General features: G+C 41.8%; 3 protein-coding genes across 16 annotated transcripts in view; 1 reads left to right on the top strand and 2 right to left on the bottom strand.

Moving 5' to 3' along the window:
* Positions 1 to 1,734, bottom strand: part of LOC101678804 (translation initiation factor IF-2-like) — a 69,374-nt gene extending 67,640 nt beyond the window's left edge. Inside the window, exons 1-2 of the mRNA XM_045078935.1 lie at positions 1,465 to 1,734; positions 729 to 1,430 (exon numbers count right to left, since the gene is read on the bottom strand). Of these exons, the coding sequence (XP_044934870.1) occupies positions 729 to 1,430; positions 1,465 to 1,734 (972 nt within the window). The remainder of the gene's footprint in view (positions 1 to 728; positions 1,431 to 1,464) is intronic.
* METTL21A (methyltransferase 21A, HSPA lysine) lies at positions 803 to 18,286 on the top strand. Of its 10 annotated transcripts, none has more exons than XM_045078657.1 (5): positions 803 to 914; positions 1,995 to 2,174; positions 2,578 to 2,716; positions 7,935 to 8,251; positions 14,410 to 18,286. In XM_045078657.1, exons 2-5 carry the CDS (start codon positions 2,028 to 2,030, stop codon positions 14,554 to 14,556), a joined length of 750 nt encoding a protein of 249 aa, XP_044934592.1. In that variant the 5' UTR covers positions 803 to 914; positions 1,995 to 2,027; the 3' UTR covers positions 14,557 to 18,286. The 10 variants fall into 10 exon arrangements, with proteins under 10 accessions (XP_044934592.1, XP_044934591.1, XP_044934593.1 ...); XM_045078656.1 differs by lacking the exon at positions 803 to 914 and adding an exon at positions 982 to 1,078; XM_045078658.1 differs by lacking the exon at positions 803 to 914 and adding an exon at positions 1,022 to 1,078 and having other exon boundaries at positions 1,965 to 2,174; positions 2,578 to 2,689.
* The window catches only part of CREB1 (cAMP responsive element binding protein 1), a 62,790-nt gene continuing 55,709 nt past the window's right edge, over positions 15,284 to 22,364 (bottom strand). For 4 of the 5 annotated variants that reach the window (XM_004764257.3, XM_004764258.3, XM_013062286.2 and 1 more), the window contains one exon: positions 15,284 to 21,481. In XM_004764257.3, the coding sequence (XP_004764314.1) occupies positions 21,337 to 21,481 (145 nt within the window). In that variant the 3' untranslated portion in view covers positions 15,284 to 21,336. The remainder of the gene's footprint in view (positions 21,482 to 22,364) is intronic. The other variant, XR_001181464.2, reaches the window with a different exon arrangement.

The raw sequence follows: 22,364 nt of genomic DNA, 5'->3' as shown, positions 1-22,364 counted from the left end.
CACGCAGCCGGGGCTGAGAATGCCCGGGTCCGAGCGGCGGCACGTGCGGGAGGAACTGGGGCTCAGGAAGCAAAGGCACCTTTCCCGGAGGGGCGGCCGCCGCTCCCCGCGGGGCCGTGCGGTGGGCTGCTCACTCCGGCCGCGCCTTCTAAGGGCCGGCAGCTTGGGTCAGTGGCTCCGGCGTCAAGCACAGGGGTCCCGAGGCAGGGGAGCCAACCGTCGGCCCTCCTGGAGGGACGCTAGGGCCTTGGGTCTGCGGCAACCGCCCCGCACTAGGTGTGCGGCCACGTCCCGCGCCCCCCGGCCCCGCTGCTGCCGCGGGACGCTTTTCGCGATCGGGTCCCGGGCGCAGCGTGCGGCTCCGAGTTCGCGCTAGAGCTGACAAGGGCTTTGTCACTTTTCCTACTCTATTGCCACCAAGTGGCGATGACACCACTTCGGACTTCCCCTGCGGCCGCGAGGACGCACAGGTGACCGTGTCCACTTCGGAGCAAACTTTTACCTACACCTGCTAATTCGTGACCTTTAACACTAAAAACGGGCCGGCGTACAGACCAGAAGAAAACAAAACGACGCGCACACAGAGCGCGGGGCGCGGCGGGGGAGGGTTGAGAACCCGCTCACCCGCAGAAAAGTGGAACCAGCAGGAGAACGCCTCCCCCGCCGGCCCGGCGGGCTCCCTCCCAGCCCGCCAGGGCACCCCCGCGCACCTACCCGCGACTCCGCACCTCGCTCGCCTCCGGCTCCTCGCCCACGCTGCCCTCGGCGTCCCGGAAGCTGATCGGGCGGACCGGGAACCTCGGGGGCCTCGGGGAGCCCCGGGAGGGAGGCCGGATCCCCTCTCCCTCTGCGTCCTCCTCCAGCGCGCGCCCCGCACACCTGCGACCCTGCGCGCCGCGGGGCACCTGTCCGGGGTAGGAGGGACCGGAAACGCGTGTCTCCCGGCGTGCGCGCCGCCCACCCCCGCCGCCGGCCCGCGCAGCCCGCGCCCCGCCGGCTCCCGGCCCTTTAAGGCGGGCGGCTGCGGCGGCGGCGGCCGCGCTCGGGGCGGGGAAAGCGCGGGGCCGGCTCCCCGGCCGTAAGTAGAAGCGAGGCCCACCTCGGGCCCCGCCGCGTCGCCGGCCCCGCTTCGGGGCGGCCTGGGCTGGGGAAGTGGGCGGCACTCCCGGGGCGGGGCGCGTCCGGCGCGGCTGGGGGGGGGGGTGTCCTCCCCATCCCCCCACGCCCACCCCGCGGGCTCCCGGAGCTCCGGGGCCCGCCGGCAGCGAGTACGTACGCGGACCCTTTGGAGGGGACTGGGCGGGTGCGGCGGAGGACTCAGGGCAGGCCTCTGAGCCGCGGACGCCCGAGCCCGCCCCGGAGCCGGGCTCCGGCTCTCCCCGCCCGCGACTCGGGGCTCGCGAGTGTCTTTCACTTCCAGTCCGGGCGAGCTGGAACCGCGACCGCGACAGAAAGCCGGATGACCAAGCCGTTACCACTCAGTCCGAGTGCAGCTTCGGGCCCGGGGCTGTCGCTGTTGAACGCGCTGAATTTCGAGGGGGTGGAGGGGAGACCGGGACGCAGCAGCGAACACTGTCCTGCCGACCGGCGCGAGCGGCAGCCGCGGTCCACACGGGCTCGGACAGGGTAGGAAGCGCGACTTCCACCGAGGCCCGGGGCCAGCAGCCCGGCTGCGCTCTCGCTCCTACCGCGGCCCCGGTTCACGCGGGGGTGACCGCGGAGTGCCTCGGGCATCCTGCGGGAGCCGTACGGGAGTGCGTGCTTCTGCCCGAAGACCTCGTCTGGCGGGCTTCAAAGCGGAATCGCCCTTCCCAGAAGAGGAAGAGCCCTGCAGGGAGGAATTAGACAAAGCCCCCCGCCCGCGCCGCCCCCTTTGTTGTCTTCTTTTGAACCTGTAAAAAAATGGCCTTAAAAAGCAGTTGGGGCTACTTAAGAGAGTGCATTTTTTTTTTTTTTCTGGCCAGAGCGTCACGCAAGCTTCTTTTGCTCAACAGCTTTGAGGGAGCAGAGAGCGGAGTGCAGGCGAAATGGCCCTGGTGCCCTATGAGGAGACAGCGGGAGTGGGCTTGCAGAAATTCCACAAGCCTCTCGCCACCTTCTCCTTTGCCAGCCACACCATCCAGATCCGGCAGGACTGGAGACAGCTGGGAGTCGCAGCCGTGGTGTGGGACGCGGTAAGTACACCCCTGGGCCTCTGAAGACCGCTGCAACTGATGATAAGACTGCACTTTGTTTACTTATTTTTAATAACAGCTTTATAGTAAGATATAATTCATATACCAGACGGTAATTAAACTTGGCATACGTCGCAGCACCCTGTGTTGTGTGGGCAGTGTCCTTGACCCCTACTGTCCTCCGGGGGGGATCTTGTGGGGCCTGAAGCCTCAGTGTCTGTGCCCGATTTAGGGGGTCACCGCCCAGCAACAGCTGAGTTTCTGCCTGTTGTTGCTAAACTGGGACTGGAACCTTGCAGGGGGGAGAGGGGTGTGTGATGTCTTCCTGCTAGTGGGAAGTCTGCCTGAAATGGGCTCCTAAACCACTTGTTGACTTGACTCACCCCGCTGTGCTTTGACTCAGGCTGTCGTTCTTTGCACGTATCTGGAGATGGGAGCTGTGGAGCTGCGGGGCTGCTCTGCTGTGGAGCTGGGCGCCGGCACCGGGCTGGTGGGCATAGTGGCGGCCCTGCTGGGTGAGTGCCATACGTTGGCCCTGCTGGGTGAGTGCCATACGTTGGCTCACTTCTCTGTGAGTGGAACTCATTGTGTGGTGTGATTGCGGTTTCCTTGAGACAGACTCAAACTCGTTTTCCCCTTGCTGGACTTTTCTGTGCCCTGTGCTTATGAGTCAACTGCTGGTGCCCTTAACTCCAGTAAGCCTGGTTTCTTCTCTCTTGTTCTTGCTCTCATCCTGTTATTTATACTTCTCATAAAAGATTGCTTTGCCTTCTTCAGTTTTTTAAAGAAATTTGTTTTTTTTTAAAGCAAGCACATTTATTTGGGCAATTAGAATTGCAGTTGGGGAGACTATTAGGTTGTCTGAATTAGGTTCCTGCCCCCCTTCAGTTTTATGCCAGTAATATGATCTGAAGGCAACTTTCAGTTCAAAGAGAATTCTCATATTCACGCGCACAGCTTTTTTTCCAGTTTAGGGTCCTTCCCGTACTCTGTTGGATTTAACCCTGTGACGCAGGTTGAGCAGGTAGTCTCATTCTTATAGTTTCCTTGCTGAGAAAACTTTGCTGGTTTTTCTCTTCTAAGAAGGGTCGGCCCTGCTATAGTTTGTACTGACATATTTAAAATTTGTATTCACAGTATGCAGTCCTGAATTGATACCAGGGTTTGCCATTTTTTGTTTGGTGTACATATATTAACTTAGGCCTAGAGCATTTTTAACTTTTTTTTTTTTTTACTTAAAGATTTTATTTATTTATTTGAGAAAGAGAAAGAGCACTGAACAGTGGGGAGAGATAGGGGTCAGGAGCGAGGGGGAGAAATAATCTGCACTGAGCAGGGAGCCCACTCAGGACTCTATCCCAGGACCCTGAGATCAGAACCTAAACCAAAGATGGATGCTCAGCCGACTGAGCCACCCTGGTGCCCTTAAGCTTTGTTTTTATTTTATAATTTTAAAAAATTCTTTGTTGACTCCTTTCTATAGCTTCTGACTCATGCAGTTCAAACTATCCAATGAGATATAACATTCATTTCAGTATTGTCACCCGGGGCTCTTGTTAAAATGCAGTTTCAGCTTCTGTAGGTCTGCGGTCAGGCCCGAGAGCCTCCATTCTGACAAGCTCCCAGGGGTGATGATGCCAACACTGTTGGAGTTAGACCACACTTTGGTGGTCAGGAGCTAGAATTTCATCCCATTACGTATAGGTACTCAAGGACCCACAAAAGCCCGTCCTTTATTGTGTTCTTTTTCTGGTAACTTCTTTCTTTTTTCAGTCTTCCTTTCTCTGTTTAGCTCTTGCCTTTCCAAATGTGACGGAGAGCGGGGCAGTGTGGTGGGGAGCTAGGTTTCCATCGCCGCACACCACAGCCCTTGCAGGCACTGATGAAGCCCTAGCTCGTACACTGCCTTTTGTTAGCTTTGTAACATCCCCATGGGTGTTAGGTCTTATTTTGAACTTCTTATTTTCCAGTGAAACTGGGGTTCTGGGAGATGAAGCCCTTTGTGAAGTCCTGGTCAGTGGAGCCCGGAGAGTCAAACCAGGCTCCTCAGACACTGCGGTCCTTTATTATCTTTCCTTGATGCTAACTTTGCTGCTGTGAGAGGAGTTATCTGGAAGGGAGATGAGGTTTCTTCTGTTTCTGCAGCAGCTGGCACAGAAACGGGTTAGTTGGCCAAGTGCATAGGTTTAGAGTTATACTTGGTTTTGACACCTCCTTTAACTCTTCCCAGCTCTGTGACCTTCGGCAAATTGCTTAATCTGTCAGCTTCAGTTTCCCTGTAAACTGGGGATAATAATTAGTTCATGCCTGAGGATCCAGTGAGATCAGGCACAGGAAGCAGTTAGCTCATTAACTGGCACAAAGCAAATGCTCAAATAAATGTTGATTGCTCCTCTGAGTATTTCCTTTTGTGATCTAGAAGTCTGGATCTGTGGGATGGGGAAAACCGGATGAGCTTTTTCAAAGACTAGGGCAGAGCGAGGGAAGGTTAGTTGTTGCCTCATAAGAGGGACAGCTCCTGGAGTGGCTGGAGGGGAGCCGCAGACCCTGTGCTCCTGATGGGGACATGTGCTTCCTGGCCGGGTTTCGCTGTCACCTCTTGGAGTCCTTTCCTGTCCCACAGCAGAATTCATTGCAGCCTGATTTCTTCTCCCCACAGCACTTGGTCGGCTCACCACCTACGTCCCCACTGTGTCACATTTTGTAACAGGCGGTTTGTCCTTGTGTCTGTCTGTCCTGGCTGGCTGAGGTTCCTGAGACTCGGGACTGCACCTTACTCTGTGTGTCCTTGGCCCCACACACCACTTGCCACACAGTAGATACTTCAGTAGCTCTGGAATCAGAGTTGAACAAACTAGAAGATCATGAAAAGTCATGTTTCTTTTACAAAAGTGATGTCACTCTCTTTCAAAGTAGACCTAGAAGCAGAATACAGAAAGGGGATGACGAACTCATCTAATGTCCTAATTATTCATGACTGCAACATACATAGTGTTGCCACTTTGGTATATTTCCTTCCATTCCTTTTCCTCCCCCTGTTTTTTTTTTTTTTTTTTTTTAAGATTTTATTTATTTGAGAGAGAGAGCATGAGCAGGGAGGAGAGGGAGAAGCAGACCCCCCACTGAGCAGGGAGCCCACTGCAGGGCTCCATCTCAGAACCCCAGGATCATGAGCCTAAGCCTATGCTTAACTGACTGAGCCATCCAGGTGCCTCCACGTCCACCTGTATTTTTTTTTTTTAAAGATTTTATTTATTTATTTGACAGAGAGAAATCACAAGTAGATGGAGAGGCAGGCAGAGGGAGAGAGAGAGAGAGAGAGGGAAGCAGGCTCCCTGCTGAGCAGAGAGCCCAATGTGGGACTCGATCCCAGGACCCTGAGATCATGACCTGAGCCGAAGGCAGCGGCTTAACCCACTGAGCCACCCAGGCGCCCTCCACCTGTATTTTTAATCATAGCTGTAGTTCACTGTTACAGAGTGTGTGTGTGTGTGTGTGTGTGTGTATGTGTGTGTGCGCACACACACATATGTCTCATTTAACATTACATCGTGCGTACCTCTCTGTGCTATGTGATTTGCATACCTATTATTGGTTGTGGCTGCAAAGTATTAGGTGTTAGTTTTGAGGCTGAAACCTGAGACTAAAGAAAAAGTTTCTTTAGAAAGGTGGCAGTGAGAACAGAATAGGTAGTGATTTTGAAATGTAAGAGGTTGATCATTCCCCTTTTTATTTATTTATTTATTTGTTTATTTTTAAAAGATTTTATTTATTTATTTGACAGAGATCTCAAGCAGGCAGAGAGGCAGACAGAGAGAGAGAGGAGGAAGCAGGCTCCCTGCTGAGCAGAGAGCCCGATGCGGGGCTCGATCCCAGGACCCTGGGATCATGACTTGATAGGAAGGCAGAGGCTTTAACCCAGGCGCCCTGATCATTCCCCTTTTTAAAGTATTTTTGTTTTTCGTATCCTGAGTCATTTATTACTGAATTCAGGGAACACCCAAAAAATCCCTGGTGAGTTTTCTGCAGAACTTTAATAATGAGTGATGAGATTTTCCTGTTAAAAGAATAAAAACACCTGTTAATGCCTAGGCAGTTCCCAGGTCTTTAGTCTGTGCTCCTCAGCGTGCCCCTGTGTGGTGGGTGGGTCCAGTTGGAGCTCTCTTCAGTGGTGAAATGAAGGCTTGGTAGAGGTTCGGTAACTTGCCCAAGGTCACGAAGCTCATGGATTATGGAGTTAGAATTGGAATCTAGTTCTGACTCTTAAACCCTGGTTCTTGCTTTGAAAATCTCTTTGTACTGCCTAGAAACTATTCTTAGAAAAAAGTATCCCATTTTAAAGATAGGGTTCTGTACATTGGGGTGGGGTCAGGGAATCTGGATTTTAAAAGCTTTTGAGGTGATTTGATGTCCACCAAGTCTGGGGAACAGTCTGTTAAGAAAGCCAGAGAGAAGTTTTGAGTTAAACCAGGAAAAGGCTGTCTGTGACTTTCTTATCATCAGGAGAGAGGAGCAGGATCTCTGGATTCTGCTCATCAGGCAGCACGCTGTGTCGCACTGAATGGTCCAAGTGGTGGCAGCGCTTGTAAAACCCAGCAGCTTGAGCACTGTCTTCGGTGTCACACCTGGGACTGTAAATGTCAGATTGAATTACACGCCGTCCTAACATCACAGGCCAAGATAAACACCAGTCCAAGCTGCCACTGAAATGGTGTTTGCTGTAGCTGGTCTGGAGCCCCATGGGGAATTACCCATGACAATTCCAACTACAGAAGAGTGCAGAGGAGAGTTCATCTCGTGAAAGAAGAAGCCTAGTGTTACAGTGTTCAGAATTCACTAGGCCCAAACTGAACAGGATTACGCACGCTGTATTTACTGCAGCACAGATGATCTGTTTCAGGGCTGACCTTACGTGCTTGTTTCACCGTGAGAGTGAACTGCCAGCTCAGTCTTCTCCCAGCCGTACCGGTTCATGGTAAATAACTCACAAGAAACATGAACAGAATACTGCCTTATTAACTGTATACACCACACGTAGAAACTTAGCATTTAGGAAACATGATCTCACATTTTAACCTATAGTGCTTTGATACAATCTAGTGTTTGTATATACTCCTCTAAGTATGCCATTTTTCAGAAATGATATAAGTATATAATTTAAATTGATATATAATTTAATTGATACATAATTAAAAGGATATAAATATATAATGATATAATATATAATTTATATATACATAAATACATAAAATACATAATGCTGCTTCCTAACAGCAGGAGATGTGGACTGGGATTTCATAATAGCCAGTTAATCTCTCCCTTGATTTCTTTTAAAGCTTAGACTCCAGAAAGTAGCCTTTCCCTGTTTTTGGTATCTTGTCATCTTCATAATCATTTGCTCCTAAATTTTTCTTCTGTGGATTCCATTTTACCCTCAGGTCTGTTGACTTGAAGATCATGACCTAATGAATGAATGAAAGTAGTGGTAGACACCTGTGCAGGGTGGGCCAGCTCTGTCTGCAGAAGGTGTGTCAGAGAGACAAATCAAAGATTCACCTTTGCCAGTAGAGTGTGTGGAAGGAGCTACTGGTCGTTGTTCTGCTCTTCTGCAGCCATCCCTGAAGGCCATGATCTTCTGGCTTGCAGTGGAATACTGGAGACACTCACTCTGCTGTTTAACTTGATCCCCCCCCTCCCCCACCGGCCAAGCTATTAGTTGTATTGATGTGCACATGACTGTCTTTCTGTCCCACATTCTAGGTGCTCATGTGACTATCACGGACCGAAAAGTAGCATTAGAATTTCTTAAGTCAAATGTTCAAGCCAACTTACCTCCCCATATCCAACCCAATGCTGTTGTTAAGGAGCTGACGTGGGGACAAAATTTGGGGAGTTATTCACCTGGAGAATTTGACCTGATACTTGGAGCTGATATCATATATTTAGAAGAAACTTTTGCAGATCTTCTTCAGACTTTGGAACATCTCAGTAGCAAGCGCTCCGTGATTCTTTTAGCTTGCCGAATTCGCTATGAACGGGACAACAACTTCTTAGCGATGCTGGAGAGGCAATTTACTGTGAGTAAGGTTCACTATGATTCTGAAAAAGATGTACATATATACAGAGCACAGAAGAGAAACCAGAGGGAGGACTTATAGTTGGCTTTAATTTATAAGAATGTTGTTATTGAGTGCCAGTGAAGGTCTTTGACTGGGAATTGAACCGTATTTAATGGAATGGATTACTGAACGAAAAGTCCAACCAAAGGTTCTCAAGGGCCAAAAAGCACATGGTTAAACAAAGCAGCATTTTGTCCCATTGCTGTGACATTTCAGTCCTATTTGACTCTGAAAAATTCAACTACCATTAAAGGAATATATGAGATATTTGTGTCCCATGCTGTTCCCTCTTGATTCACAATTTCCCTGATGATGTAAGGAAGGGTTGTTATAAGCGTGTCTTTAAAGCAGCAAGCTTGTTTTGGGAGGTTAACCCATGCAAATTATTTGACACACATTTGAGATGTATGTTTAGCCCAGTTTTCTAATTTTGTGAATATAAAGCAAGAGGCTTAATGTATATCCCCTGAGCTGTTAATGCTCTTGAGAACTTTTTGTCTGCCCCATTTAGGGCTAAGTAGTTTTGGTTATTTGAGAGTAGGATATGAGTTCTTAGAGGTTCTCATTTCATGCTTTTTGGCTTAATTTCTTTTTCTTTCTTTTTTCTTTTTTTTTTTTAAAGATTTTATTTATTTATTTGAGAGAGAGACAGTGAGAGAGAGCATGAGTGAGGAGGGCAGAGAGAGAAGCAGATTCTCCGTGGAGCTGGGAGCCCGATGCGGGACTCGATCCCGGGACTCCGAGATCATGACCTGAGCTGAAGGCAGTTGTCCAACCAACTGAGCCACCCAGGCGTCCCTGGCTTAATTTCTGATAGGTATATAAACAAAGGATTAAATACAAATAAAATTTTAGCTGCTTTTTGAAAACTAAAATCTCGGTCCTCCATGTGCTGTGCACAGGCTATCATCCTCAAAAGCTGTAGGTTTCCCTTAGCACTCCCCTTTTTCAAATGTTGTTCTCATGTTTCTTGCTTAGGCTTTCCCCTCCTCTTTGTAATGCATAGGGTGACAATGAAATCGGTTTTAAATCTCAGCCCTTCATGGGAGGTTAGCTCCCTGAGGAGAAGCTCCTTCCACACTGGATTCCCTGAAAGACTGGGGCGGGGTCCTCTGGAGAACCAGGACTGTTCTGTGCCTCTTCCCTGGCTGCCTCCCAGTAGCCAGTATCTCAGAGCCATAGTGTTGAATGAAAAAGATACATTCCATTTAGAGAGGACTGGTCTTTGGGGTAAATGATTGCTTCGTTGTTTTATGATTACCTTTGACAGACCTTATGAATGAAGTCACACACTTTTTTTTTTTTTTTTAACAAGGTACAAGATTAACAGCTTCAGCAAATTTAGATAAGAATATTATAAGCTCAGTATGGTATTTGGTACTAGAGATAGATTTCCTTTGTAAAACATTAGAAACAAGACTTCTTTCCTCTTAACCTTTCAATGACTATCTTGGATGTGAAAATACCCAATACGTTATTTTCTGCATACATTTTAGAGGTTTTACTTTAATAAAGATTAATTACGAATTAAAAGTTCTGAGCATTCTGTGATATACTGGTTCAACACACTTCTTATATGTGCACATGAAAGAGAAATATCCATAACTTAGCAAATCCGTAAAATACCAGTAGTGTGCCATGAACATGGAAGGTCTTTGAAAACAAGTGAAGGAGGAGCTGTGCAGTATCATCAACGCTGTAATGAAAGACCAGTCCCGTTCAGGTATGTTGTTAGTTTTTTTTTTTTAAGATTTTATTTGACAGCGACACAGTGAGAGAGGGAACACAAGCAAGGGGAGTGGGAGAGGGAGAAGCAGGCTCCCCAAGGAGTAGGGAACCACATGCGGGGCTCGATCCCAGGATGCTGGGATCATGACCTGAGCCGAAGGCAGAGGCTTTAACCCACTGAGCCACCCAGGTGCCCACCTTTTAGAAGTATTTTAATTAATTCAGCTCCTTTAATATCCTTGGCTTTGGAGGACAGATGCTGAGGTAATTGTTGGTATAGACGGAGACAGGTGGGACGGGGTGGGGATGGGGAGCTTCGGGATGCCTGGATGCGCTACCCGAGAAGTGAAGCAAGCATAAATTGGTGGTTTTACATGTTCATAATAAGAATCAGAAAAGGTTGGGGCACCTGGGTGGCTCAGTGGGTTAAGCCGCTGCCTTCGGCTCAGGTCATGATCTCAGGGTCCTGGGGTCGAGTCCCGCATCGGGCTCTCTGCTCAGCGGGGAGCCTGCTTCCTCCTCTCTCTCTCTGTCTGCCTCTCCATCTACTTGTGATTTCTCTCTATCAAATAAATAAATAAAATCTTTAAAAAAAAAAAAGAATCAGAAAAGGTTGAAGGTAGTTTTTTGTTGTTGTTTTAATAGAAGAAAATAAAAGGCAAGAAAAATTCATCTGGAATAGTTGGGTGGTTTCAGTTTTTTTTTTTTTGGCTTTGGGTTTCAAATGTTGTCGCAGGCTAAGTTCCCTGGGGAAATAGAGGTGGAGGTTAGGGTGCAAAGTTTAAATGGGACTGCTTCCAGATCGACATCTCTGAGGAGGTAAAAAGTACCAAGCCTGGGAAGGAGGGGAAGTTGGGTTGGGACGCAGTTACGAAAGTCCTCTGAGAACGGAGAGCGAGAATGGCCCTGCACTTGGGCCTATTAAGGCAAGGGGGTGGGACTTTATATCCCAGTGGAGGAGATTAGTCGTATGACCTGAGGGGCCTGACTTTAAGGGAAAGAAAATAACTGAAGAGGATCTCCGCTCAGGGCCATCAGCCAACATTCCCAGACTGCTTCATGGGGGTGAGGGGCCGGGGAGAGAGGCTATCCCTGGATAGCATGCCAGTGCCCACCATAAATGTCAGTAAAGTTGTGACATGTTTCTCTTATGTTCAGGGATTTAATTGATCCCCAAAGTGTGCATTCTAAGTCTGCTTGTTTTACCCTCAAGGATAGAAACCCAGTCCAAACATACTATACACTAAGCCTTGATTCTCGCATTGCTCAGTTTCTTAGAACTCTTAGACAGTTATCCAGCGGCTATCAGTGACTTTTCTCAGAACTAAAGCCAAATACTGGTGCCAAGATGCTATGTTAAAATATATGTATATATGATATTAGGTTCTTAGAACTACCACTACTATAAAGTATGCTGTCATTTTCTAAGTGGATTACTTCTTGATGGTATCTTGCTTTAGTTCATGATAGATGTATCCGAAGCCCTGGTACCATCTTTGGTTAGTTTCTAGTGGAATATTTATTCCTTCATACAGAAGGATCAGAATTCTAATCAAAATACTTTATCTAAATTAACTGAACATTAAATTGAAAACTCAGGGCAGAATAACAACAGTGTCTGGAATGTTTCATCTTACCAAATACAACTTATGCTCCTAGAAGACAATACCTCTTTCAAGTGTTAACATGGTGCCTTCTTCATAAAGGGCAGGTGTTTTCAAAGGGGTAAATAAATGTTTACTCATGAAAAATACAGATTCAAAAAAACCCCAACAGATTCCTTTACAGACGAGTTACCTTATTGCTTAATTTCTGTGCTTTACTTTCCCTTGCCCAAGGTGTAGGGATAATGAGAGATCAAAAAACAAAGCCTACTCTCAAAAAGTTACTATCAACTTATAGAAAAAGATTGAACTCTAATATCAAATCCATTTACTCTCTATGCTTTTAGTTTGTGGTGGTTGATAGGATTTATCAAATTTTAAATCAAGAGAACAAAATTTTAATTAAAAAATCACTTTTTAAATGTACACATATTGGTAAGAGGCCCTAGACATAGGGCCTGACATCGTAGTTGGTGAAAGTCATGTGATTTATTTTAACATCAGAGATGTGGTCACAGTTCTGCTGCTACCCCAGAACCACTCCCGAGGCAGACGTAGTGGCATTTTGAAGGTCTTTAACAAGAATGAGGCAAGACACCGTTAGAGCATGGAGAACCTTGTTCTGGGAAACAAGAGGCTTTGTTTCTCTGGACAGACAAGCACTGCATGAAATCAGGGCAGATTTCTTCTCAGTTCTTTGTCACTTTAAAAACAGGATTTGCTAGCTCAGAAGTTTCTTTCCACTCCTAAGTCATGTTAGGCTTGTCTTTCCACAACCAGCAAAGTGTTAAAATTTAACACTAGAAAAGCCGGGACAATGAGAAACTCTTTCCTAGCTAAGAACAACTGCTTGTGAGGAAGATTAGAAGGGAAAACCCTGTGAAAGAGGCATGAAAAGAAGGCCTACCTACTACAGAGCCTTGTGTTAAGGCTGGTTCTGCTATTCTTAACTCCTAAAAAAAAAAAAGAAAAGAAAATCACATACACTATATATAAAGTATGACATTAAAAAATACTAACCAAAATTTTTTTTATTAATTTAGCAGATTCTTAATGCTTAGGAAGCAACCTCCAAATATGAATAAAACCATATTTAATAAATGACAATTTCCACTTCTTTGTATCTATCCTAAAGATAAACTAGCTTGTATTTTTACTAACTTGTGTGTATCTGTAACAGTCAAAAGTCACAACTTAAGTGTGCACAAGAGGGTCCTTACTAAATAAACTGAGTTATCTATACAGTAGGGCAGTGCACAGTAGTTAGCAAGACTGAGGCAGATGTACATATACTGAAATAGAACTGACAAGACACATTCAGTGAAAAAGTACCATTTATGTAAAAGGGAGAGGAGGAGAGAATAGACATTGCATTTGCATGTGCACGCACAGATTGTCACTAAAAGGATACGCAAGAAACTGCTTTGTACTGCTTCCCCCTGTGTAGTTTTTTCCAAATGTGAAGTGAAAAAAATGAGAACATTATCAAGAAAGTGAAAAGGAAACTTAATGGGAGAAATAACTGCAAATCACATTACCTGTAAGAGTCTAGTATCCAAAAATATGTAAGGAACTCCTAAAACTCAACAACAAAAAACACCATTAAAAAATGAGCAAAAGACTGGGACATTTCTCCAAGTAAGATTTACAAATAACCAACAGACCCATGAAATTATTCTCCACATCATTAAAGAGTGCAAATCAAAATCACGAGATACCTCTTCACACCCATAAGGATAGGCACAATTCAAACAAAAACAAAGAACAAATGTTGGCCAGGGCATGGAGAAATTGGGACCCTCATACATCTCTCAGAGGAGTGTGAAGTGGTGCGGCAGCTCAGGAGAAATCTGGCAGTTTCTCAGAAAGTAAACCCAGAGTTGCCATATGGCCCAGCAATTCCACTCCTAGGTAGCTCTCCAACAGAACTGAAAACGGGACTCAAATACTTGCACATGAATGTTAATAGCAGCACTATACACAAGAGCCAAAAACTGGAAATACCCAGTGTCCATCAGCGGATGACCGGATAAACTGTGGCTCACATAATGGATTATTACTCAGCCATAAAGAGGAATGAAGTAATGGTAAGAACTAGTGTGGAGGAAATTCAAAAACATGCTAAGTGAAAGAAGCCAGACACAAAAGGTCACATATGGTTCTATTTACATGAAATATTCAGAACAGGTAACTATAGAAACAGCAGATTGGTGGATGCCAGGGCCTGGAGGAAGAGGAAAATGGAGTAACTCTCTAATAGGGACAGGCTTTTGGCAGCGATGTGTTGGAACTGGATATACAGGGGGCGGTAGCACATTGCGAAGGCACTAAATACCACTGAACTGTTAACTTAAAAAAAAAATGGTCAATTTTGTTACGTGAATTGCAGCTCAATTAAAAACAAAAGTAGCATTCAAGTGCCTAGAAATACCTCTCCTCTCTCCTCTTCATTTGTTACGCCTTCATGAGACTTCTAAGCCCCAAATTTGGTCAGTGTGCCTAAGAAAGATGTGGAGAGTGGAAGGCTAATGCTGATTAAGGCAATTCTGGGCTTTTGCCTTAAGCAGTTGAGTGGAACAGTGGCATCTTTTATAAGATGGAAGAAACCAGCTGAAGAATGAACAGATTTAGAGGAGAAATTAGAAGTTCTGCTTTGGACCTCAGTTTTGCAATCTGAGTAGAGATGACAAATCGGAGTTTGTAGCACAGAGTTGAAATTGTATAAATGTTTTAGAAAGGTTTCTTTGGCTGTCTCAGCTTCTTTTTTTTTTTTTTTTGTCTCAGCTTCTTGAGGGCAGGGACTTCTTATTGCCCAGAAGTGTGTCATCAAGTATTTCTGAAATAAGAAAGAAACAACAAAGGTATGGTGGGCAAAGAGAAGATGGGTACTCTAAGGTACCGTATGGTTTTATTGGAGGCCCAAGCACCTGAACAACACGGGTTACAAGGATGACCATAGGTCCTGATTTACTCAGCACAATCCTGCTTTACCCCTTTTGTCCCTATTAATTAGTATCACCTTTTTACTCTTAAAAATGTCTGCAGAATAACTTACACAGTCATGCTCTGTAGAAAAACAATAAGATTTATATAACAAGCTTCATAAACACGTCATGGTAATTTTTCTAAAAAAAAGTTTAGAATAAATGCAACTGCTTATTTTCAGAAATTGAATCAATAGGAGAATCTTTTATTATGCTTTAAGCAAAGAGCAGATTAACCACACCCTCTCCCATTTCCTTCCATTTTATATGATCACAGAACTTTAGAATTACAAAGGGACCTGAGAAGTTTTCTATTCTTATTGTTCTTCCAATGCAAACACAGTATTTTATGACACTGGAGACAGCTCCTAGTTTGTCTCCCACCGGTTTTCTCAATAGGGTGGTAATATCTCCAAATCTTCAAATAGGCACCTGTTCAATCTTATTGAACAAAAAAACCTTGTGCTAAAAATGACGAATACAGTAAAAGTAAATAACTGAAGATATGTTCTTGTTGCTCACATTAGTTTTGTTGCTATGTAACAAGCCTGTGAAATATTCTAACATAAATTTGCTCATTTAACAAAAGTAATAAACCCAAGTTAAGAAACTATAACTCAACACTACTGACAAAAGAGAAAATAGAGATCCCATCCCCAAAAAAGAGACTTACAGAGTTTTTAAAAGCATGTTTATGTGACTGCACATAAATGTGTGTAAAAAGGGCATTATGACAGTTGATACCACAAAGATTACAGTAAGAAAAAAGCACTTTATGACAATATTTCACAAATTCACAAGGATCACTTTAATATACAAAGCAATTGCTACCATTCTGAACACAAAGCAGCTAATATGTACATAGTGTTAATAAAATGCATTATAACTCAGTACATTTTCTCTCTTTACACAGAGCACAAAAGATTTAGGTAAAAAAATTAAAACAGGGATGTTTCTAGAATGTAGGGAATTTTATTAGAAATGTATTTCCCTCATTATAGTTATTTATTTAGTATTCAACTCCAATAGCAACATCAGAGTTAAAAATCAATACCCTGTTTTGTGCTGATAGTTTTGTGGGGGAGGTATTCTTTACCCCAGTCCTCAAGGAAAAATTAAAACAAAAACAAAAAGCATCTTTCTCTCTAGAAACTTCCCTGATTATTTTGTTTCTAAAAAGTTTCAAGTGATACATCTAGGTTAGAAATCATTCCTTCTGTGGGTGGGGATGACAAGTGACATGTGGACACATCAGCTAGAGACACTCTCCATGGAAAACTGCTAACTAGCACTCTTCTTTGCCACCCCTAATAAATCCATACTCACAGAACAAGGTTGACAAATTATTTCCCACTTTTAATATAAATAATTTTATTACATACACAAATTGGAGTGGCACCTGGATAAAAATACGTCTATAAAGCATTTACCAATTCAATTTTAAAAACATAAGAAAATAAAACCTCCCAAACACAATGATAGATCATTTCACTTGGCCAACTAACGTAAGATTATTACCTGCAGGGATTTTCTTCCTTCCCTACCAATTTTTAAACTACCTTAGATTTACTCTCACATTTCTGAGATGCTCCTCAGACAGAAGCTTGGAAATGCCATACTTGTGTAGGCAAGTATCATATAATGCCTGTGTAAAGTAGGTAAATCTAAATTTCCTACTCTTTGACCCTTTTCAAAGACATTTCCCACAGATTGTTCATTTTTCTTTTACTTGCTGGTGAGAATAATTAAAAACGTGTCATGTTATGCCCAGCTAGGACCTGCACCCACAGTACCAGAATGCAGACAGGTCAGTATCTTCCCTCTGTGCTAAACAACTCTGCCTGTTTATAATATCATCTTGCTTCACAGGCTTTGTTCTATTTTTTTTTTCTATTTTTATTTTTTTAAAAAATAAATTTCAAGCTAAAACACCTGAAATATAATCCCTCCATTCAAACATTATCTGGTCCCTCTCAAAGTTTGTCTGCCCCCTGAGGACACATACAAAGGCTTAAGCTACATTCACTAATCAGTAAGAACTTATCAGAAGCATATGAGACAGATGGAACTTCAGCACCCTGTTTGATTTATTTGAAATTCTTCCATACTGACTCAGCTTCATGATATGTTCAACCCCTCAGGTATTAGTGCCTCTCCTAGCCATCAATTCGAGAAAGTCAAGGAAACCAGTTCCCAGTACATACAGTGACTGTGCAGTCAACTTAAAAAAGTCAACATATCAATATTAAAAGTATTCAAGATGTATGCAAACCATCCAACAAAAGTTCTAGTTGTGCTTTGTATGATTGAGTGAGCAAACATATCCCCCAACTCTTCACCTACAGGCTTGCTAAAGCACACAGCACTTTCTCCTGTCTCACCTGACATCAGTCAAATTTAGGCAGCATTTCTTTGATGTTAAAAAAGCCAATTTAAAGTGATAAAACCTTTGTCAAATGATTACACGTGGTCTCCATCATGATAGTAATTACCTTGAAAAATATTTTACTGTTCTGGACAAATTCATGGATACCTTGGCATCCTACAGACAACATCAATGTTGGAAATTAACATCTATTCATTCGAGTTGCTTTTCCTTCTATCTTTATCCATGATGAAAAAGCGTAACATTAGATCCCAAATCATCTTTTAACTAACTGGGCCAGGCAAATCTAATTTCCTCTTATTTTTCCTTTATAGCTATTTAAAAGACTAGCCTTTAGGTGCTAAAATATTTTAATGAAAAGTTTCCACTTTAAAAAGTCACATGATTTGAAAAGAGGAGAAAGACATAAGTCAGTTGACAATTAATTGATGAGGGAACTTCTCAAGTTGCTAATACCCAACTGGGTCATTTTTAAAAGTGCAAGTTACACCAAACATTTACAAAGAATACAATGTAAATATAATCCAAATAAATATACAAGTTTTGTATTAGGTCAATGGGAAACAATATACCAAAAGTTTTCAGAGCCACAAAGGCAACAAAATACAGCCTCCTGAAATACCTGAAAAGGTGTGTAACTACTGTTCTTAAAACCCACTTTAATTAACTTTACCATATTTGTCTTATTTAATCCTGCAAAATGAAGCAGCCTTTTTGATCTTCAAAATAAAGAGACCAATTTATGCTAGTAGCTGACTGTAGCAGATGACAAAATTATGTACATTTTAAAAATGTAAAGAAGAAATCTAGATTGAAGTCACTTCAAGTAAAAGCATCCTGGTTTAAACAAACTTGTTGTTTCTTTCTAAGCCTTTGTATGATTCCACATGTCACCCCACATGGTCAAAATGACAGTAGGGATGAGGCCTGAGAGACCGAGAGAAACTTCAGCCAGATGACCTCTGATCACACAGCCTGCCCCACAGTGTGTGCTTTCCGACACTAGCGCTGCCGCTGACCTACCATCAAAAACACATTTTCTGACAAAATCCCTGCTCAAATGAAAACACTAAAATTCCTCCCCCAGGATGAGTTTTGAAAAATCAGTGGTACCTTTTAGAAGCTATCTTCAAAATGTTGTTACCACTGTTATAGCTGCCAGAAACAAAGCAAAAAAATCAAATACTTGGGGGAGGGGTGGGGGAGTTTTCAAGTGACTAGTAACATATGTAAAAGTATCCAGCCAAAGAAAACTAACAATAAAAAAAAAAAAAAAAGGAAAAACTTGGAAGAAAATTAGAAGACAAAAATCAATCATGAGTGCTGAAGTAATGCAGTCCAAGAAACTACCAAAAGGGATGCAATAGAACACACAAAAATGTAAAATTTCATCTGACCTCAATATACTATAATACTCAGCATTCCTGACTTAAGAGCTCTCAGAGCTTCAGATTATATACTGTATGTATTTATATATATTTACACATATATTATACAAATGCCATTCCCCCCCAATAGTATCTAAATGAACAGAGCACCTATGACAATATGATGGTTGCCAATATGGTACTTGAGTTTGAAAAGAATGAAATTAAAATTATATCTGATATCAATTTTTTAATAATGTGAACACATTGGATCTAGCCCTTTCTAAACCACTTTTCAGTTAAACACTATCAAAGCTTGAAAACTCATGAGAGTAATATATCAAAAATAAACCCCTCCCACTTCATTTTTATTAGAGTTAATCTGTCCTATAGATAAAAGTGCCACATGGCCCTATATTTGCAAAGTAAGCGATATCAAACTTGCTATTTTCTAGGCAAATCAGTAGCATATGTACAGATTCCTATGATGTTTTCATTCCCTTTTGGCCAATATGAAAAAACATTACTGGTAATGTGGCCCATATATGTTCTTGGCTACAAGATTTTTTTTTTTATTATGTCATTTTCTTAATAAAGATTTTCAACGTTGCATGCTTAAAAACAAACACCTTTTTTCCAATTCTTGTTAAAAAAAAAGTTGCATAAAAGATGCTTATCTGTATAAACTGAAATATCTTCAAGTCTCTTTAAGGGTCTAAAACAGATTTAGCAATAGAATACATTTCTTACCTCACCATGAAGTAATTGACTTCAAACCAGTGCAATCATCCTCAAGGTACAACGGACCTGGTATTTATAAAAACTTATAAATTCAACCAGCTCATATGGGTGTGACTGCCTTGATTTATCAGGGACTAAGAGGACCACCAAATTTCTAATTAAACAGAATGCCTCAACTTTTGGAAAAGGGTTTAGAGAATAACAACTTGCTAAAGCCTAGGCAATTTTCATTTATAAAGTTTATGACATTCAAAACATTTCGACTCATTAAGAATTCTAGTTTGTGAACAGATTTGTGATTTTGCTTAGTTTCTGTTGAAGTTTTGGAAAATGACAGATCTATGCTGATATACAAATAATTTTTATGCTACAACTTTCCCCATTAGCTCAGCAGGATAAACATCAAACTTTACAGTCGTTTGAAAGCCTTCTTGAGAATCTGGTGAATTGTCCAAATATAAGACTACATCACTCAATTCTTAGAATGATGCTCCTTCATAAACTCTGTTCATCCTTGAAAAAAGACAATGGTTTGTTACAAACAAAAATATACCATATACAAGTATTAATTAAAAGCCTTATTTTTCAAAATGGACCTGATAACACCCAAATGCATATTTTGTTAACATATTAATAAACTTAATGTTTTAAAAAAAAACCCTCAAGACTAAATATAAAACATCAATTTTCTATACTCTTCTTTTAAAAGGAATAACCTTCTTAAATGAAAAATTATATCTAACATTATGTCAGTCTCCAATTTTTAAAATCCACCTTAGTCCTATTTTTCTCTTAAAGGGTAACTTTTAGATTTATCAAGCTTAGTGAGTGAGTAATTAATAATTAGAAGCAGTACTGAAAACAATGTATGATACATATAAATACAGACTGTTATAGTCAGGGGTTCAAACAGGTAGCTCCTTTGTAGAACGACAAAGGCTATATAGCATATTGGAAAGCTAAAGCAAAACTGTCCTTTTTAGGAGAAAACAAACCAAAAATATGTTTTGTAAGAATGACAATCCAAATACTGTAGTACAGCAGTCATTCAAATATCTCTGAAGAAAATAACTTTCCTTGTGTACATCTAATCCTGTACTTTTTATAACTATACAACTTTTTATTAAAAAATTCACTAGAGATACTCTGTTAAAGTATGTTAATATGGAAAAGATTTCAAATCAGTGTTTTTCTACAACACATAACATTTTATAAACAAATATAATCATTTTGTTTTATTTAACATCTTGAAGGCTTTCCTGTTGGTGGTATACTGTAAGTGCAAATGGGAACAGCTTAATTAGAAGTATCTTTAAGTAAATGAGTGACATAAATATTTTTTGAAGGCGATGACAAAAACATTTATTTAAAAACCTGGTTATATAACTCAAGGGGGTGGTTTACTAATGAGCATCTTTTTACTAATTAGAATTTGGTACTAACTAAAACAAGCTTTGTACTTTTACTTCAATTTAAAATTCAAATACCATGCTTTTTCATTCAGTTGGTTACTTCTTTTAATGTATTCAAAAATGCTGAACACATACAGAACTGAATTAAGAAGCAACAACTGCCCTATGGAAGAGCTGGAGTTAATACAGAACGTTTTTAAGAATCAAGGACAAGTTTTCAGTATTGAAGAAGAGAATGTACATTGAAAGCACTCCGAATTCATTCTTAATTTCTTCAACACCATACTAAAATTCTTTTTTAGAGGGTGTATCTCTTAACAATTTTACATAATTCACAATGAAAATGTGAAAACATGTCAATTTGGCAATCAACACTTCTTCATTGCACCTTACTTACTTTATGCATGAGGCCCACACATTACTTCAGCTCAAGAGGCTGGGGTAATTCTGTCCCTAAGGCAATCAAGGAGCTCAGCACAAACCTTGAAATCATTTTAAAAAAGATTTTCTTTTCCTCATTTCTCCCATCAATTTACAAGTAAACAAATTATTACTCCTTGAAGAGGGAGGGGGATGAAAAGCAGAAGTCTCTTCATGATTCCTGGTGCTGAAAATTTCTTGAGGGGAGAAGTGGAGGCAGGTGTTGGAACATTCACAGTTTAATGCAAAAGCACAAATGAATGAAATTCTGTAGTTGCTTTCAGGCAGTTTTGCGAATAGAAAAAAAGAAATGTTTAGAAAATAAAATGTTTATTTCGTCTTTCTGGTTGTGGCCAAGCCAGTCCTTTTCCACCGTTAACAGGTGAAATTTAAATCCCAAATTAATCTGATTTGTGGCAGTAAAGGTCCTTAAGTGCTTTTAGCTCCTCAATGAGTGTCTTATTTTGGTTTTCAAGCACTGCCACTCTGTTTTCTAAACATTTCACATATTCTTTCTTCTTTCTACGACACTCTCGTGCTGCTTCCCTATGAGCAAAAAAGGACAGGAGAAATTATGCAACATTTGTTTATGTATCATTTATTTTGGGCTAGAGTACTTTTAAATATTTAGTTCAAAGCAAAACATATTTTAATATATTAAAGACTAAGCATTTGAAAAAATGATACAGAATGATTTGGAGATGGCCTCATATAAAATTTTAATTAAACATACCATATAAGTATGACATGGAGGACACAAGGAGATGGAGAGGAGAAGTGAGTTGGGGAAATCGGTGGGGGAGACAAACCATGAGAGACTGTGGACTCTGAGAAACAAACTGAGGGTTTTGGAGTTTGGAGGGGAAGAGGGTGGTGGGTATTATGGAGGTCATGTATTGCATGGAACACGGGGTGTGGTGCAAAAACAATGAATTTTGGAACACTGAAAAAAAAGAAATTAAAAAAAAAAAAAATCCAAATGTGAAAATCCCATGAACAACACAAAGGGCTGAATGATCACTTAAAATTTAAAAGTTGTATCACTGTTAGTTGATATGTTCTGTATCACACCTATAAAACTTGAAGTTCTATCAATAACTAAGAAAATATTAAGGCTAAATGTCACTGTGAAAAACATCCTAAGTCAAATACAAAAATCTCATAAACTCATCATTTCAGGGTAATAAAAAAAAGCCTAACATGGGTCTCTTCCACAAGTGACGCTGAGAAAACTGTATACCCACATACAGAAAGAATGAAGTTGGATCCTTACCTTATACCATATGCAAAAACTAATTGAAAATAGATTAAAGAACTAAATATAAGACCTAAAACTATAAAACTTAAGAAGAAAACAGGGGAAAAGCTTTTTTTTTTTTTTTTTAAAGATTTTATTTATTTATTTGATAGAGATCACAAGCAGGCAGAG

The sequence above is a fragment of the Mustela putorius genome, unplaced genomic scaffold (genome assembly GCF_011764305.1).
Source record: "Mustela putorius furo isolate JIRA1106 unplaced genomic scaffold, ASM1176430v1.1 tig00000275_pilon_pilon_pilon, whole genome shotgun sequence".
NCBI lineage: Eukaryota > Metazoa > Chordata > Mammalia > Carnivora > Mustelidae > Mustela > Mustela putorius.
Note: the sequence above shows the minus strand (reverse complement) of the source record. Positions and strands in the feature narration are given on the sequence as shown.

What these genes read in the sequence shown, in the direction of transcription:
- METTL21A (XM_045078657.1), top strand. Translation starts at nt 2,028, where the DNA reads ATGGCCCTGGTGCCCTATGAGGAGACAGCGGGAGTGGGCTTGCAGAAA. An exon ending in CCATACGTTGGCCCTGCTGG is followed by an intron (nt 2,717 to 7,934) that starts GTGAGTGCCATA and finishes CCCACATTCTAG; the next exon opens with GTGCTCATGTGACTATCACG. An exon ending in TGCTGGAGAGGCAATTTACT is followed by an intron (nt 8,252 to 14,409) that starts GTGAGTAAGGTT and finishes TTTTTGTCTCAG; the next exon opens with CTTCTTGAGGGCAGGGACTT.